Source organism: Cinclus cinclus, chromosome 8 (genome assembly GCF_963662255.1).
Source record: "Cinclus cinclus chromosome 8, bCinCin1.1, whole genome shotgun sequence".
NCBI lineage: Eukaryota > Metazoa > Chordata > Aves > Passeriformes > Cinclidae > Cinclus > Cinclus cinclus.
In genome coordinates, this window is record NC_085053.1 from 2,687,430 (window position 1) to 2,705,058 (window position 17,629).

Here is a 17,629-nt window from a genome sequence, read left to right on the forward strand (position 1 = left end):
CTTCTTACGCCCATCACCCATTTGGTGGCACAGTGACATTTAATCCTTTGTCGTAGCCAATTCCGCCAGACAAGCCAAGATGCAGTTTGGATTCGTAGCTCACAGCCCACTGAAGAAATCCCCCCATCTGGTTCACCCCCCACTTCCCAAGCCACCATCACTGCTGGGATAACACCAGGAGAGTTATCGAGTTTGGCAGCTGCCCAAATTGCCCCCATAAAACAGATATATAGCAACTCATGGCCATTTAGTGCCTCCACTGCTGAACACACCACAGGACCCAGTGTTCTGCCAGAGCCCTGGAAATGCAAATTAAAACATGGCCTCCCTGTTCAAGGGAGGTTTTGCTGTTCCCATGCCCCAAGCAGAGATGAATTTCAGGGAGCCACATTTCACATCTGTCCTCACACGCCGCGGCATCAGGCACAGGGCACAGGAATAGACATGAGACAAAATTCCAGCTGCATCTCGAAATAAATCCGAGTGCAGTTTTACTGCTTGCCTCTCAGCTGTCCCCTTGGTCCTGCCCGTCTCCTTTCTCCCTCTGCCAAGGGGGGGTGATAGACACAGCCAGGGTGTCACCCTGTTCAGAGGAAAACCTTTCTCTGGTGGTACAGGAGAAAATGGTGGGGACCGGAGGGAGCTGAGCAGGAGGAGGATGCCCAGGAGGGTCCTCTCCTTGGTGACACGGGCAGAAAGGAGCTCTCTCTCCTCTCTGCAGCACATCTTGGCATTGCCACAAGGCTGGGGATGTTGGTGGCTTGGCCACCAGCATTATTACATGGCTTCTTGGCTTTATGGCACCAGAACCGGGCAACTCCTGGTCCATCCAGTCCAGGTCCCCCACGGGAATGCCTCTGCCATCCTCCATGCCCGCCTGCCTCTGGATGCCAGCACCCCACATCTCCTTCCTCCCCTGCAGGACCCAGCCTGGGGCTCTCTATTCCTGCTGCACCCACAGGAGCTTTGCTTCAGCTTTCTGGGAGTCCCGAAGACCTACAAGGAAACAGGAATTGCAAGCACTAAAGAAGCTCCCTCTGCCTAAGCCCCTGCTTTATATTCAAGCTGTCCTGACAGGCGTTTGTCAGGAACAGAGGATGCGGTGTTCTCCTTCTGCAGCGTGTCTCCGTATGGCAGCTCTGGCAAAACCAACCACTTCTACTCAGGGCTGTGAAATTCAGCCTGGGAGGTCTGTCTAACCCTCCTGACCTCCGATTTCCCAGCTAAAATCACTTTTGGTGGTTGGGAGAAGAGCCAGACTCCCTCCTGGCACTGCTGGAGGCTCTCCCCTTCCCCAGCCTGTGGGACAGCATTCTCTCATCTCCCCCACGCCTGCAGTGCTGCACAGCAGTGGCAGAGCCAACCCCCTCCACTGTAAGCCTAGAAAAGTGACAGAATATGGGGCGGGGAAAGCCTATTTCTCAGCCTGATTTCATCCATAGGAGATGATTGTAGAACATCACTTACCCACATTTCCTTCCCAGCCTGAAACCCGACCTGTCCTCATAGCCTGTAATAACATCTCTGAATTAATTCACTGGAGCTGTAGTCACTTGTGTGCCAAAATAGGGCTGAAACTCTTTCCCTTGGTGCAGAGCCTGGTCCGAGGGGCAGGTGAGAGCCCTGGGGAAAAGGGGACAGCAGCTCAGCCCCACCAAGAACAGCCCGGACTGAAAGCCTCCTAAACTCCCACAAAGGAGAGCAAGAAAGGGTTTCTGCAGGGGGAAACTCCGTGAAACACAATCAAAACATTCAGGCAGCAAATCCACAAAATCTCCTTCTCCAACAGTTTCCTGCAGCCCGCTTGCTTTGCCTGACCCTTTTGCAGGTGGTGATGGAGACAGAGGTTCTGGGGTGACAATGCAAAAGGCTTTCCCCCTGAGAGCTGCTGGGCTCTCCAGCACCCAGAGAGGCTTTCCTGGCGGGGTGCTCCAGGGCATGCTGCAGAGGAAAGAGGAAAGGATGGTTCTTGCTCAGAACCATCCCTCTGGGTGTGTTTGAGCACCCACCAGCCTCTCACAGACAGCGCTGAGTTGTGTCAAACACCAAACCACCGTCGCTAGCACAGGCTGAAGACCCGCTGGAGGAGCTGGTGCAGGGGAAAAGGAGGCTAAGACAGGGAAAGAGTAGTGGCACGTGTGACTGCTAATTCCATCTGCCCTAGGCCTTCCTGCCCTCCGGCACTGCTGCGATGGAGGAGCAGGGTGGGGAGATGTCCCTCTTCTCAAACCAGCACTGGGCAAAGCAGGGATTTGCCAACATTCATCCCAAAAATGCCCCTAAGCAGCAAAGAGGAGCGTGTGGGCTTTCCCTGCCTTTCTCCGCACCTTTCCTTGCTCTCTGATCCGGTGGAGCATCTTCCACCCCCGAGTGATGCCGGGGACGAGGATGTCTGTCCTTGCAGAGGGGTGACCCATCCACCACGGGGACACGTGGGGAGCGGGGCAGAGCCTCTGTCCCCAGGGCTGTGCCTGTGACAGAGTGGCCGTGACCCGAGGCCATCCTTGAGAGGATGCAGGGATCCTCTGGGCCCCTCAGTTTAGGGAGGATGTTGAGACACTTGAGCACGTCCAGAGTGAACAAGGCTGGTGATGGGCTTGGAACACAAACCCTGTGAGGAATGGCTGAGGGAGCTGGGGTTGTTTAGCCTGGAGAAAAGGAGATTCAGGGGTGAACTTGTCACTCTCTACAGCTCCCTGAAGGGTGGCTGTGCTCAGGTAGGTGCTGCTCTCTCTCACCAGTCAGCACTGAAAGAACCAGAGGACACAGCCTCAAGCTGCGCCAGGGGAGATACAGGTTGGATATTAGGAAAATGTTTTTCACTGAAAGAGTGATAAAGGACTGGAATGGTCTGCCCAGGGAGGTGGTGGAGTCACCATCCCTGGATGGGTTTAAAAATGACTGGATGTGGCACCCACTGCCGTGGTCTAGTTGAGGTGTTCAGGGATGGGTTGGACTCTATGATCTTGGAGGTCTCTTCCAACCTTGTAATTCTGTGAATTCTGTGATCCCTGCTTGTCCCGTCGCACTCTGGCTTCTGCTGCAGAAGGCAGCTGCAGCCATTCAAGCTGGGAGGTGTAAGACGAGCTTTTGCCAAGGGGCAGGGGGAGGCTCTGCTAAAATTCACAGCTCCTTCGCACAGCTCCCGCTGGTTTCCCAATGTGGTCCTGGCTGCTAAGGAGGTGAGACTTGCTGATCCAGCACGGTATCACATGCTCGAGGAAGAGGGGCTCAAGCTGGGACAAGTCCTGAGAAACCTATGGCTGTGTAAATGGGGGCCACGCTTTGATCAGTGAGGGAAAAAAAAAATAAGCCTGATTGCACTTTTTTACCCCCCTGAAGTAAATTGCCAAGGAAATAAGGATATTTTCAGGCCCCTGCAACACTCCAGAGGCCGAGGGAAGGGACAGCTGAGACCTGTGGCTCCGGCTGATGGTCCTGCACACTGCATCCCTCATTCAGAGGCCCCAGAGATGCACAACCCCCCCCCTTTATTTGCTCCAAAACCATAGAATTAAACTTTGCTGGGAAATAGAACCTTGGATTTATTTTCTTCTCTGCTCTTCCTCTTTTGGAAAGGAAAAAAAGCCCCAACTCCTCACATCATTCATGATGGCCATGATTCTGTAGATCTGTGAAAATCAATCTGAAGATCACATCATCGATGGCTCCATAAATTGACTGAGTTCCAAGGGAACGTGTGGGAGGGAGGGAAAGAGAGTCTGGCCTAGGCCTGGCTTTAAAAAACCTCACCCCTGATCCCTATCCCTTGCACCCCAAGGATCACTGGTATCTCTGCTGGAGCCTGGAGATACCCAGGGTGTGTCACACCCATGCCAGGGTCCCTTGGGACAGCTCATCCACAAACTGCAGAGACGCCCAGCTCAGCTCTGCAATGCCTCCAAGCTGAGCACAGAGGGTGATTTGGGATTATTTTGGCTACAAATCACCCCTGCTGGGTTTCCACCCACTCTCCCAGCCCTCCCAGCATCCAACTGCCCAATGCCAGGGACACCTGGAGAGTCCTGCTTTGGGGAGAGGGAGGTACCAGCTGGGAAAGGAGAGCAATTCATGCTTTTGGCATTCATTTAGAAGCCAGAATTGTGTCGGTTTGGGGTTATTTTTAATTATCTACACAGAAATAGCAAAGTCAAATGAACAGTGGGCTCTTTCCTGCTCAGTGGAGTTTCAGCAGGAGATGGGATTGTGAGACAAGACAAGCTCAGCCCTGGCATCCCCTTGCTCCCTGCTGCTTGTAAAGCCAAAGGTGACACAAAAGAGCTCCCCAAAACCTCCTGGGAGACAGCAAGTAGCAGCTGGCTCTTCTGTGCAGTGGTAGGGGTCAGTTTCCAGGGAATTCCGTGGGATTTCACCTGCTCACCAGACCCCCTGCTCTCCCTGACATCTGGCAAGCACAGCCAGCGCAGATGTGCAGCGCTACAGCACCGAGCAAGGCAGATCAGTGTCCAGAGACAGAAATAAATGAGAAGAACAAAAAATAGAGGTGCTGAGCCAGGCCAGGCTGGTCCAACCCTTCAGGGAGAACAATCCTTGCGAGCACTTCCCACTTCCCTGGGGAACACAGTGGCTCTGGAAAAGGAGTGGGGTTTTATGGGGTTTTTTGTCGGTGGGGTGCTCACCTGTGGGAGTGAAAGGAATGAGGAATTTTTCCTTACAAACTGGTAGATAAAACTAGCACTGAGAGACAGAAGAAATGATGGGTGGGAAGGATTCCACTGTTTGATGAACAGAATGAGAGAGATTTGTCTTTACAAACAAACTGTGGGTCTGCTGATAAATAAAGTTAGGTACGGAGAGATGAAAGAAACAATGGGAAGAAGCATAAATTCCACAGGAATTCCACTGATTGACACAAGGAAAAGAAGAAGGGGGTGGGGGTGTTAGAAGGGGGTCTCAGGCAGTAAGCATTTTGGGAAGTGTGTGCCTCTCAAGTACCTCAGCCAACGGGGAAAGAGAGAGGGAAATGTGGCCAGGAAATTAGGATGAAAAGGAGGCTGCATCCTCTAAAAATTGGAGAGACCCCATGGGAAATGCCCAATGACCTCTCCCTTTATTAGAATAAAGTTACAGGACCCTTCTGTCTCCTTTTTGGACATAAACCTCTGATGCTGGTGGATTAATTTTCCTGATAGGGCAATGGATGCTCATGCCCGGGGGGATGCTCGCCTGTGGGGGGACGCTCCTCCACGGGGGAATGCTGTCCCAAGGAACCATCCGTGCTGCCAGCCCACGAGCCAGCAGCTCCCGGTGTGAGTAAGCACCTGCCCCACTTCAGAGCCCACACACATCCTTGGTGTGCTCCTAAGTGCCACCAGAGGAAGGAAAGGGAAGGAGGAGGAGGAGGATGAGGATGAGGATGAGGATGAGAGCCACCCCGACGTCTCTGATCCGAGCCATCAACCGTGCCCCCAGCAGGAACAAACCCTGCCCCCTCACCCTTGAATGGATGGATTTTAAATGTCTTGCTAGGTCAGGGAAAAGGAAGAGAAAAGGTTTTATTCTTTCAAGTTCCTGCCCCCCTCCTCTTGTCCTCTGCAACCCCGAGGGATTTGGGGTTTGCTCCAGCAGCCTCATAGCCCAAATTTCCCTTGTTTTGCTGGAGGAGTGAGCAAAGTCACCACCAGATGTTTGACCAAAGGACCAAAGCCAGGCTTCCCTTGCTGACATCCAGCCTATGAAATAATCCAGGAAGCCTTTAGGAAAGAGCCCATGCCTGCAGAGCTACAGATGCACCCGGTGCCATGGCCCTTCATTTGGCTTTGCAGGAGGGAAAGCGGGACAGAGACAGAGAGAAAAAAATCCAGTATGATAAGGTATCTTCCCAAGAAGGTCTTTTCCCAGGAGGAAGAGCCAGGTTACGGGGTGATGAACTGCAGCTGTCCCAGGACAGGGCTGTTATGTCCCCCAGGCACCTGGACATAAGCCAGGCCACGCACAGGGCTTGCTGCAGTGCTGGTACCAGGGGCTGGGATTGCTCCCACATCCCGGGAGCCTGGGCAGCTCCGCTGGGACTGGGATTTGGAAGGGTCCTGGAGCACGCAGGGCAAGGTGAAAGGAGCACACACAGACCAGGTTTTTGGGCTCTGGTGGCCCTGCCCCCAGCGGCTCCTCAAGGAGGAGCAGCTCTGGCACTTGTGGCAGCCGCACGCCAGCAGCATCTGCTTCTGGGGTACTTTTGTTCCCAATTTATCCCCTGTCTCCCGGAGCTATTATAAGCAGGTACAATCTGCATTGCCATTGTTATTCAGATGATGAACAGATAATTTTAACCTTTCTGTTCCATTTGTCAAGGGGCTTTTTTTAGCCTCTGCGCCTGCCAGGTGGAGCTCTGGCTCTCCGACAGCGAAGGCTCCCCGTTTTGCAGCTCCAGTTTCCCTTGTGAGGGTGAAGCTCTGCCTCTGCATTGCTCTGGGTGCCTTCTTCATGGCCCCAGGTATCTTAGGGAATCTGGGGAAATGTGGTAGATGTGGTCAAGCACTCAAGTAGCTGCATTCACCACTCATCCTTGTATGAGCATCCGAGGTGGGGTTGCATGGGATGTCCATCAGAAACCTGCACACTCCAAAGGGTTTCCGAGCTTTTGGAGCAGCTCATACTTACAACAGTCATTTCAAGGAATGTTAATGCAGCACTTCTGGCCCACACAGGAGGACATCCTCTCCTCAAACTGCTTCCAACAGCACTGCAAAGTCCTCAGTGCTGAAGGTGGCATCACCACCCTGCAGAGCCTTCCCCACAGTCAGGGCTGCAGATCACTTTTTTGGCTATAAAACGGGAACTTACTTCCCAGCCTGAAAAAATGCTGGGCTGTCATTGCATTTGTCGCCTCGGGAAGTGCTCTCAAAGCTGGGCCGTCTCCTGGATCTCTACACTTCCCACTGAAAACTTTTTATCACTTCATGAGCCAGAGAAGTGAAAACCAGATCTGTCAGCATTTTGGAAATAAAGGGAAATTTGCACAAAGTGAAGGGCAAGATAAAACCGGTTCCTACTACAGGTCATTTGGGCTTAGTCCTTGGTGGCACCACACTTGTGAACCACACAAGGTGTAAAAGCTCAGCTCAAGGTGGTCCAGAGAAGGTGACGGCCTTCATCTCTCCCTGAGCTCTTCTTGGCACAGTACTGGGAAAGAAGAGTGTCCTTGAAAAGTCATAAACCATCCCTGTCACCTGAGCTCAGTCTGGAGGCTGCCACAGGCTGCTGCCTCACCTCTGGCTGCTGGAGAAATTTTCATGCTTCAGACACTCCCGCAAAAAAAAGAAACATAAGGTGTGACTTTGCTTGACAACTCCCCCACAAGCTTTGAACGAGGCAACAGCATCTGCATCCACCTGGCATCTCTCGAGTGCGGGCACGGAGGGATAGCCAAGCTGTTTTGATGACCCAAAGGCACGGTTCCCAGCTGATCCCATCCCGCAGATCCCATCCTTTTCCAAGCTCGATGGTGCTCCCTTGCACTTCTCCAGTGATACGATGTCACCATGATGCTCTTGGCTTCCCCTGGCCAGTTTGTTGAAGTGCCACCATTAACAGCTCCTCGAGCTCCTGCCTCTGGGCTCTCCCAGCTCCCCCAGACCCCAGTACTCCTCAGCCCATGTGTCTGGAAGCAGCCAGGTCTGAGCCACAGCTACCCAGGATATCTCAAATATCCTCCCTGCCCCTCTCCTCCACAGGCCCCCACCCTGCTTGGGGCTGCAGAACACCCCATCCTGCATGATGGCAGGCTGTGTGCCTCCCACTCCTTCCAAGGGGACCTTTTGAAGGGTCCATGACGTTACCCAGAGTCCCCATGGCCCTGCCAGCACAGGGAGGGGGGTGCCAATGAGACCAAGTCTGCAGCGGTTCTTTACAACAAGGTTTTATTTTTCTTTCCTTTTGACAAAAAACATTGAGGAGTTGTACATCGTTGGTGGTCAGCTCGGTTCCCCATTTGGGTCCAAACGAGCACGTTATGTTACAACATCCCACCCCAGAGCCTGGGGGATGAAGGCAGAGCATCTCCCACCCACGGCTCCCACGGCCCCAGGAGACACCAGCCCCACACCGAGGGGGGGGTCTGCCATCCAAGGTCTCCTGGGGGGACAGGAGGATGGTGCTGGGACAGACAGCCTGAGGGGACAGCGGGCTGTGTGTGCCAGGGCTGCCACACCTCCTCGCACACCCACCACAGCCCCCCCCCCCCCCCCCAGGAGATTGGCAGGGCTTTGAGTCCAGTCCCAGCACCGAACTGGGAACCAGTTGCATGCTACTGGTGAACTCCTGCCTGGGCAGGGCATGTCCTATGCAGGCAGAGGTTGAAATACATCCCCCTCCCCATCCTCCCTCCCGTGGCCCAGCATGGCCACAGCCACCGACGGCGAGTGCAGTGACACGGTCTCGGTGACCGGGAGGTGGAGGAAATGTCCAAAAATCCACAGAGGAGAGACCGTACGGCAGCAAAGCCGAGTCCAGCGCCTTGGAGAGCAAGGCAGGGGCTGCAATGGTGCCTTCGGGCACAGTCCTTCCCGCGTTCTCCTGGGGGTTGTTTTTGGTTTCAGAGACGCGCTGTGGTGCCGCCGTGTCCCCGCAGCTCCCTGCCCGTCCCCCCGCCGCGGGAGCAGCGCTGCGGCAGAAGCGGGGCGTTTTGGGACCCTTTCCCGGTTAAAAAAAAAAAAAAAAAAAAAAAAAAAAAAAAGAGGGAGAGGGCTCTGTTTTGTTCCACACTGTTTCTGCACGGTAGTTAAACACGGGGCTGACATGCCAAAAAGCTCAGGTTCGGGCACTGCAGCCCCGCCCTGTGCCCCCACTGCGGAGCATCACCAACACCGCTCGCCGGCCCCATGCCGGGGCTGAGAGAAGAAAAGTGCCCCAAAAGCTCGAAATCCGCATGAAACGTGGCCCCGCTTCGAGAGCATCGCTGCCTCCCTCCCACCCGCCAGGCACAGACACAAAAAGCCGCCTCCTCCCCTCCCCGCGGGCTCTTACTCAGATCCCGCCGCATTGTCAGACGCCTCTCCGCATTTAGAAGGAGACGATACCGACACCTATATTTAGAGCAGGTACGGCATTGCCTTCCCCGGCCCCCAGCAGCACCGCGCCCCTGGTCCCCGATCCCACGCTGCCGGCCGGACCCGGCTCTCCCAAATTCCGCCACTGGGAATTCGCGGCTTCAGGGTGAAGCCACAAACTGCTCACGGGTGGCTGGAAGGGAACAGGTGATGCCCGTGTCCCCAGCCGCCACCAGGGAGCTTCCCCACGGCTGCATGGGACGGGGTTTGCCCTCAAGAGCCGAGAGCGGGGATGCAGCACCTGAGCCAAAGCTAGAGGGGCCTGCCTGTGGAATTTTTGGATCCCTGGGCAGGTGGAAGTGTCTGTTTGGGAAGCAGCAGGGACAGCAGAGGTGCCCCCACCATCGGGGACCACTGGAAGCAGGAGGAGCTTTGAGAGCCCTGATGGGTGCACAGGGGGCACTTTGACCATTAGAAAGAGGGGGTTGGGTCCATGCACGAGCCCTGGAGCAGGAAGCCTTCGGAGCCACTGGGATTTGCTTCTCACAAAGCAGAGCTCCTTCGAGGGAGCTCACAAAGCGATCAGGGCAGGCGCTGATCTGCACATGCAGGAGCAGGGCAGTTTGTGCATCTTTCGGCCTGGAGAAGACAGGAGCTACCCAGGACCAAAGCAAAGCCTGGCCAGAGCTGCTGCTCAGCTGGACAACGGCCCCAAGGACCCAGACCACAACGACCTACAGCAAAGCAAAGCCATGGGCAGGAGGAAGGGCGGGGAGAGGGCTGTGCTGCCTTTACCTGCCCATCCCCACGTCCCATCTCCACACATGGCCACCACCACGCCTGGTCCGAACGCACCGAGCATCCCCCAGCCCACAGAGCGAGCCCTTCCCTGAGGCTCCAAAGGCACAGCACTCTCCAGCTCCCCAGGACCACGCTCCGGCTGGTGGCAGACACAGCTCATAGCAGAAACACACCACCAGTCACCAGGGTGAGCCACCCATCACCACAGGCCACCAGCAGCAGCTCCCCGGGCTGGCACCCACAGCATGGATCGTTGAGAGCTGACAGCACATAATTACCGGGTTAATTAATGACCGGCGCTGGAAGGTGACTCTGTTCTGCATTTCCAGCGTTTGCAGGAGGGCTGAGCCACCCTGTTCACCCCCTGGATGATGCCCTTGGACACCCATCTGCTCTCACACCGGGGCCATGGGGTCTGCACACCCAGCCCCCCACGGCAGCCCTTCTCCAAAGGGGTGCCAGGCCCCAGGAGAGGGCAGAGGCCGTGGCTACAGGGGAAACTGAGGCAGGCCTGGTGCCGAAGCCAGCCAGATCTGCCCGGAGGACAGATCTTAAAGTACATCATGCACTCACAACATCTCCACTCCCCTGCAGACATGGATATCTTCCTTTCCCAGGAAAACAAGCAAAGAGGCCTCTGGGAGGTTTGCCATCACCCCCTTGGCACTGCTGGTGCCAAGCGAGCCGTACTCCTGGGGACAGCCCTGTCCTCATCCCTTGGGCATCCCACTCCTGCAGGCACTGAGCTGCCCAAGGAGCCCTCGCCTCAGCCACCTCTAACAGTGAAAATGCAATTCCCACCACTGGAAACACCTGGGAGAGGAAGCAAGGTGACATTCCCAATGCTCTGTACAGCAGCCCCCCGGGGGGGCTCGGTCCTGCCCCCACCAAAGCAGGGTGCAGGCAGCAGGAGTCCCAAGGGGCTCCCCAGCCTTTAATCAGATGATTAAAACAAATCTATGCATGTGTATATCTTTATATATACAGCATATAAATATATATACACACACACCCCGTATATACACACACAGGCACACCTAGAGTTCTCCGTATATAAATAAATATATGTCAAGAGGGAGACAGGATACATTCGGCAGCACTGAGCCCCCCCCAGCCCCAGTACAAACCAGTTTTGCCCCCTCTGGCAGCCAGAGTTGCTGTGGTCTGTCTGGGTGCACCCCAACCCCTCATCCCCTGCACCCCGCCATCGCATCTTGCCCCTTTCCCGGGCAGGATGAGACCCTCAGGGAGGGAAATTCAAAGCCACAGCATCACAAGCCCAAGCGACAGAGCAAAGGCCGCCTCTTCCATCCCTTTGCTGGGACTCTCCGGCCATAGGGAGCAAAAAACCATCGGGAGGAGCTTTCCCGGGGATCCCTCTTGGAACAGGGAGCGGGGCTGCGGCTGGGGGGGGTCTCCTTTGTCCCCCAGCACACGAGCCCGGCCGGGCGGCTCCGCCGCCCATCAAATGCTTCTCTGTGCAGAAAAAAAAAAGTGATAGTAATAAATGAAAGTCGACAGATTTTAATTTTTTTTTTTTTTTTGCACAAAGATTTTTTTTTTTCCTTTTCTTTTGTTGAGTTGTTTTTTTTTTTTTTTTGGTCGGTGGTTAATTTTTCCTTTTCCTTCCCCCTCCGTTGCGGTCGGTTTAGGTTGGGGTTTTTTTTTTTTTCTTTGTTTGTTTGTTTTTCGTTATTTTTTTCCTCTTTTTTTTCCCTCCCTCCCTCCCCCCTCCCCCCCGCTTTTGGTTTTTGGTGGTTTTTTTTTTTTTTTTTTTTTTTGTTTTGTTTTTTTTTTTTAAATTTTCATTCCCAGGCTTGGCGAAGAGCATGCATCGGAGAGAAGGGCAGCAGGGCGGGCGGGGTACGGGGCGGGGGGCAGCCGAGGTGGGGTCGGGTCGGGGGTTGCGGGGCGGGACGGCGGAGGGGGGCAGCTTCTAGCACTTGTCGTCTTCCTCGGTGTCGCTGAGCACGTCGATGCTGGCCCCGCACATGACGCCCTGCGCCGCTGCTCCTCGCCGCCGCCGCCGGTAGTGCCCATTGGGCATCTGCCAGCTGTGCCGCAGCGGCGGCGCCGAACCGATGGTGTTGGAGCGGCCAAGGCTGGTGGCCACGGCCGCCTCGAAGGTGAGCGTCTCCTCCTCACCGCAGTCTGAGGCGTGCGAGTCGTCGTGCAGCGCCAGGTAGGGCTCCGAGATGTAGCGCTGCGGCGTGGACTGCCGGCTCTGCTTCCCCGCCGGGGAGCTGGAAGACTCGGCCGGGCCGGCCGTGTTGGGATCCAGGGTGGAGGAGAGCAGCGGAGAGCCCCCCTCGCTCTCGTCGGCGGGGGGAGAGGTGTCCCCGGCGTGTCGCAGCATGGAGGCGTAGGACAGCAAGGGGCGAGGCTTGGGGGGCACCGGCGGCAGCTGGCGGCGGCCTCGCCGGGGAGTGCTGGTGTCCGAGATGGAGGGGATGGAGCTTTCGCTCAGGGAGCCCATGCCCTGCAACGCACCGGGACACGCTGGGGAATGAAGGCAGCGGCACGCCGCACCGCACCCTCTCTCCCCGCACCCTGGGCTCCTGTAGAATCCTGTCTTGAAAGGATGATTCTGCCCCATCCCTGCCTCGGGGTTTGCCTGCCGAGGGCAGAGCTCGAGGTGGCCTGCAGCTTCCTCACAAAGGGAAGCTGATCACCACTGATCTCCGTGGTGGCCAAGGCGACAGCGTGAAGCTGCGTCCGGGGAGGTTGAGGTTGGATATTAGGAAAAGGTGCTTCACCCGGAGGGTGGTGAGGCATTGGAAAAGGCTCCCCAAGGCAGAGGTCACGGCACCAAGACCGACAGAGCTCAAGATGCATTCAGACAATGCTCTCAGGTGCATGGTGGGATTCCTGGGGCTGTCCTGTTCAGGGACAAGAGTTGGACTTGATGATCCTTGTGCTCTGTTCCAGCTCAGGATATTCTATGATTCCACGCTCTTGGTGGTCAAAAGCAAAAAGCACTCCTAAACCCACTATCAGAAGAGCTGATGGCTCGCCATCTGCTGCTCTCCATAGGTGGCATCTCCATGGGTGGCTTCAAGCTCACTCAAGCACTGGCACCTCCAGGCTTGTGTGGCTGGGACACCTAGACCTTGGCAGGCACCGGACGCCACAGCAGCAGGAGGATCAGCGTGAGACCCACCCCTGTCCCCAAATGCCCTGCAGGGTGCCCGAGCAGCCCCAACCCGCTCAGCTCATGGGAGACACAGAGATGCCACCACCAGGAGATGAGATGGTTCAGAGCTCCCAGAATTGGGGCTTATCTTCCCGGTTTTGGCAAGGAGCTTCTCCTTTATGCTTAAGAAGGGATCTCTGTCACCCACCTGCCTGCTGGGCGTCTGTGACCTGCCCTCGCTGGGTGACCGGGACTCACGCCGCCGCTCCGGTGACTCCTCCTGCGCCTGGGGACTCCTCTCCTCGGAGTTGCAGCGGGAGATGTCAGGGGACAGCAGGTGCTTGCGCTCTTTGGATCGGCCCCGCTCCCTGCCAGAGCGGTGCCCCTCGGACCGGTGGCCTGCGGGATGCCCACGTCAGTCCCCACCATCCCCTCTGCAGCAGCAGGGACCCCTCGGCTCGAGGGGTTTTTGGGGATCTTTTGGGCTCACCCGAGTCAGCGTTGAGGCGCCGGGCGGACAGCTGGAGTGAGGAGTGGTAGCTGCGCCGGCGGGACTTGTAGGTGTTGTCACTGCTGCGCTCCATGGAGAACTCATCCAGCCAGGAGCTGTTGGGCCGCTTGTCCCGGATGGTGGAGAATGATCTCCGCATGGAGCTGGTGTCTGTCACCACCTGCAAGCAACCCCGGCCAGCCGGGGACAGTGTTAGCGCCAGGCGGGGCTGGGGGTGAAGAACGACCAGTTCACCCCCACCACGGGGATCACCACCCTGTGGGATGGGGAAATCCGGGATGGGGGGCAGCCAGCCTGAGAACAGCCCCCCAGATAATCTCTGTACAAATCAGGGGTAGGAGGAAAGCGGGGCTTAACCTTGGAGCTCGTGGGCTCGTCTTCCCCCGCCGGCCAGACCTGTGCTGCACAAGCAAGGCCAGTGGATCCAAGCGCAGGGGCTGGGGGGAGAGCAACAGCACTTCCCGCTGTGCTGGGGACACGGAGGGCACCAGACCATTGCCCCCCAGGCTGCCTCCCCAGCATCCTCCCCCACCGGGAAAGCAGGGTCAGCAGGAGCCATCATTGAAAAGATTGTTGGCAGAGAGGGGTCCCCCAGTGCCACTTGCTCTGTGTTCAGTCTTCCAGCTGCCACCACTTTTCCACACGCCTCCCTACTTTTCCTTTATTCCCACATTCCCATCCCTTTTCCTGCACTCATTCCCTATATCCCTGCTCACACTGTTGTTTTATCTTCCCTTTCCTTCTCTTTCTCCCTCCCATGCTTCTCCTTCCTACTTTCTCCCCTCGTTACGCCCTGTGTTTTCACATGTTATGGGTAAAACAACACCTCCTTCCATGCTTCCTTTGCTTAATTCTAGAAGGTCTTTGCCACTGCAGCCTCCAGGCTGTTCTCCATCTCCTCTCACCTTTCCTGCTCCCATCCCCTCCTTCTGGTCATCTCCTTTGCTGATGAGAGTTCAAGAAAGCCCGTGAGACAAAGCCTGCCTTTGTCTTCACACCCCCACAAAGTGCCACACCAGGACTTGGTGCCTGCACCAAGGTGAGAGAGCAGACCCAGAGACTTCACAGCAACACCAAACCCCAAAAAACATCTGCGTCTTGGGGGAGGCTGAGCACAGGACACAACAACAGAGAAACCAGGCAGACAGATGAGGAGGTGAGATGTGTCCTGGGTTCCCCTGGACAGACAGAGAAGTGCACATGGTGGGACAATGGGAAAGGACGGAGAAGGCGTTTCATCACCTGTGGTCTTCTCACAGCTGGGCAAGGGCTCCTCAAACCTCAGCCAGTGCCCAGGGCTGGAGGAAAGGAGGGGGTGTCCCACCATGGGGAGAACCTGCTGCCTCCCGGCGTGGTTCTGGACCTCCCCCACGAGCCAGGAGATGGATCCCCCAGGCTGCTCTCTGCTGCCAGTGTCCCCCTCGCAGGGCAACAACAGCTCTCCTACTCGTGCAGCACCCGAAGAAGGGGAGAAGCTCTGATATCAGGGTGCTGGGGATGCCACGGGGCTCAGCACAGAGAGAAGCCCCAGCGTTATCTGGCAGGCTTTGATCAGACCCGGCACTTGTGGGGGCTTTGCTTGGTTTTACCTGGGGATCCACAGTGAGACGAGGCATGGAGGAGGCCCTCCCAGAGACAGCGTGGTCCTGAGTGTCCACAGGAAGGTAGCTGCCACGGTTAGAGGGCTGCACTCTTTGAAACTCCCTAACCTCTGGGTCCTGGAAATAAACACACAGCCAAGCTCTTGGGATGAGCTTGGAGCAGGGCAGCGCGCTGCTTCAGCCCCCTTGGCAGGGGACAGCCCTGCTTGCTCAGCCAGGGGTGGAATTGGGTGGAAGTTGGCCAAAAACAGGTGGTAAAACACTGGCACAGGTTGCCCAGAGAGGTGGTGGATTCTCCCTCTCTGGAAGTGTTCAAGGCCAGGTTGGATTGGGTTCTGAGCAACCTGATCTGGTTGAAGATGCTTCTGCCCATGGCAGGAGGGCTGGAACTAGATGAGCTTTAAAAGATCCCTTCCAACCCAAATTATTCGATGATTCTATGAAAAACAGAGTCTAAGCCATTAGAATTCATCACGTTGCCACTGAAAAATGCTCTCCAGCTCACAGTCCCCAGGTGAGCCCTGATGTGGTGCTTCAGGCTTGCAGGATGGCCAGCTGCCCTTGCACCTCTACAGCAACAGTGGAAACCCTGCCTGGGTCTGGGGACACCCTGATTGCTCAGGGTTTAACTCCTTCTTTTGCCAGGAGGGGACAAATGGATGGGACTTTGTTTCTGACCCTGCTTCAAAAGCTTCCTGGCCACATACATTCCTATTAAAAGAGCACACACTGCCCATAGCACTTACATGCTTTGGCTAATTCCCAGTTTTTTAGGGGACTCTGGGGATGTTCATGTTCCCTCATGGTGTCGAGGAGATGGGCAGAGAGTGACCCTGGAGTCCACTAGAAGGTGACTTCATGGGGGCAGGGGGATTCTCGTCTGCCACCTCTCCACGTGGCCGAGGCAGGGGACGCCTGCCTGTGTCATGCACAGGTGACACAGAGCTACAGACCCTGGGGACACGGACTGGGCTGGGTACCACCCTGCATCGGGTGCTGCAGGAAGGCACACGCAGACATGGAGATATATAGAGATGTGTGATATATATAGATATGTGATATATATAAACGTGTGATATATATATATACACACACAGACAGACAGGCCAGCACGTGTGTGAGGCCGGAGAAGGCTGCTCCTGCTGCAGACACTTTGACAACTTGGTTGGGGACTGGGGACGCCACCACTGACAACAAAATGGACACGAATCCAAAAACATCAGATACCATCACTCAGCACCGGGTAACCCACTGACATGAGTGCTCAGTGGAAAAAATAGCCTGTGGAGAGAAGGATATTTTACTGCAGGGCATTGGTCATGGCTCTGGCCCCAAAATCACTTGTGCTGCCTGGCCCCACGGATCAGGGCAGGTCCAGGGATGGCTGCATCTCCAGTGCCAGAGGCGAGGGCCAGAGCCCCAGCTGGGAGGACATCCAGGGATATTTGTCCCCTGGTTTGGATCTGTGCATGACCCAGCAGCTGCCATCCCTGTGCTGTGCTCACACCCCACACCTCCCCGTGCCCACCAGCATCTGTGCTGGGACTGCAGAGGAGCAGTGCGTGACTTTACCAGAGACTGGTGCTCCTGGTACTGCTCCTGGGCCGGATCCATGCACGCCAGCTGGAAGATCTCCTGTGGTGAGAGCGGGCTCAGCGAGGGGAACCCGCCTCGGCTGCTCCTGCAAACACAGCCCAGCTTCAGGGAGGCCACAAGCCGGGTGCTGCCATCCCTGGGATCACCTCTACAGCAACTCAGAGCTGGGGAGCCCCGTGCCTGGCCCCCCAGGCTGCTGAGACCCCGTGTTTGAGACAAACGTCATGTTCCCTGCAGAGCTGAAGTGGTGCCCCAAGACAGGAGAGGACATCGGTGCCCCGAGTCCTGCAGCAGCAGTGGGACATCCCAAGAGCAGTGACAGAAACCCTTACCACCTCATTCCCACCAGCCAGGGTGCTGGAACCCCCCACTGACCCTACACTGCTCAACAGTTCCTAGGGCCCAGCTTCACCCCTAGATGAAGAGCACCAGGATGGTCCTGCAGTAAGAGCATCCACAGACCCCTGGCCATCCCCTTTTGCTACCTCAGCTGCTGCTGGTGATTGCTGACACACACCAGGTTCCTGGAATTCTGCAATAGCTTTGTGCCAGGAGATTTCTCCCTGCTCCCAGCAGCAATTTAACCCTCTCTGCAGCCCAGTGCCGGCTCCAAGGAGGAAACAAGGGCTGCAGGAACAGAAAAGTGACAGGCAATACTCACAGGCCCGAGAGGGTGTCCTGCTGGAGGTACGGCAGAGCCTTTGCGTTGGAGATGATTTCCTGTGGCAGAGAGGATGGCTCCATGCGCTGGAACATGGGGGCATTTTTCTGCATTGGAGAAAGGAAGAAACTGAGCCTGTAGGAAACATGGATGAACAGCCAGTGCTTTCCCAGCCAAGCTCCCACCACTCGGAAAGAGGACACCGTGCTCATGTTCCCTGAGGATGATCACAGACGCGCCTTGTAGTCCCCAAACCCTGACCTGCACCATTGCTTTTATCCCAGCTGGCTGCATCTTTGGGTTGGGAGGTGGTGGGAA

At 56.2% G+C, this 17,629-nt stretch overlaps 1 protein-coding gene across 1 annotated transcript in view; it reads right to left on the reverse strand.

Annotated features, from left to right (window-relative positions):
• Positions 1 to 11,009: 11,009 nt before the first annotated feature.
• Positions 11,010 to 17,629, reverse strand: part of CACNA1E (calcium voltage-gated channel subunit alpha1 E) — an 89,180-nt gene continuing 82,560 nt past the window's right edge. The window contains exons 43-48 of the mRNA XM_062497716.1: positions 17,312 to 17,418; positions 16,627 to 16,735; positions 15,043 to 15,171; positions 13,433 to 13,613; positions 13,151 to 13,341; positions 11,010 to 12,288 (exon numbers count right to left, since the gene is read on the reverse strand). Coding sequence (XP_062353700.1) covers positions 11,746 to 12,288; positions 13,151 to 13,341; positions 13,433 to 13,613; positions 15,043 to 15,171; positions 16,627 to 16,735; positions 17,312 to 17,418 — 1,260 coding nt within the window. The 3' untranslated portion in view covers positions 11,010 to 11,745. The remainder of the gene's footprint in view (positions 12,289 to 13,150; positions 13,342 to 13,432; positions 13,614 to 15,042; positions 15,172 to 16,626; positions 16,736 to 17,311; positions 17,419 to 17,629) is intronic.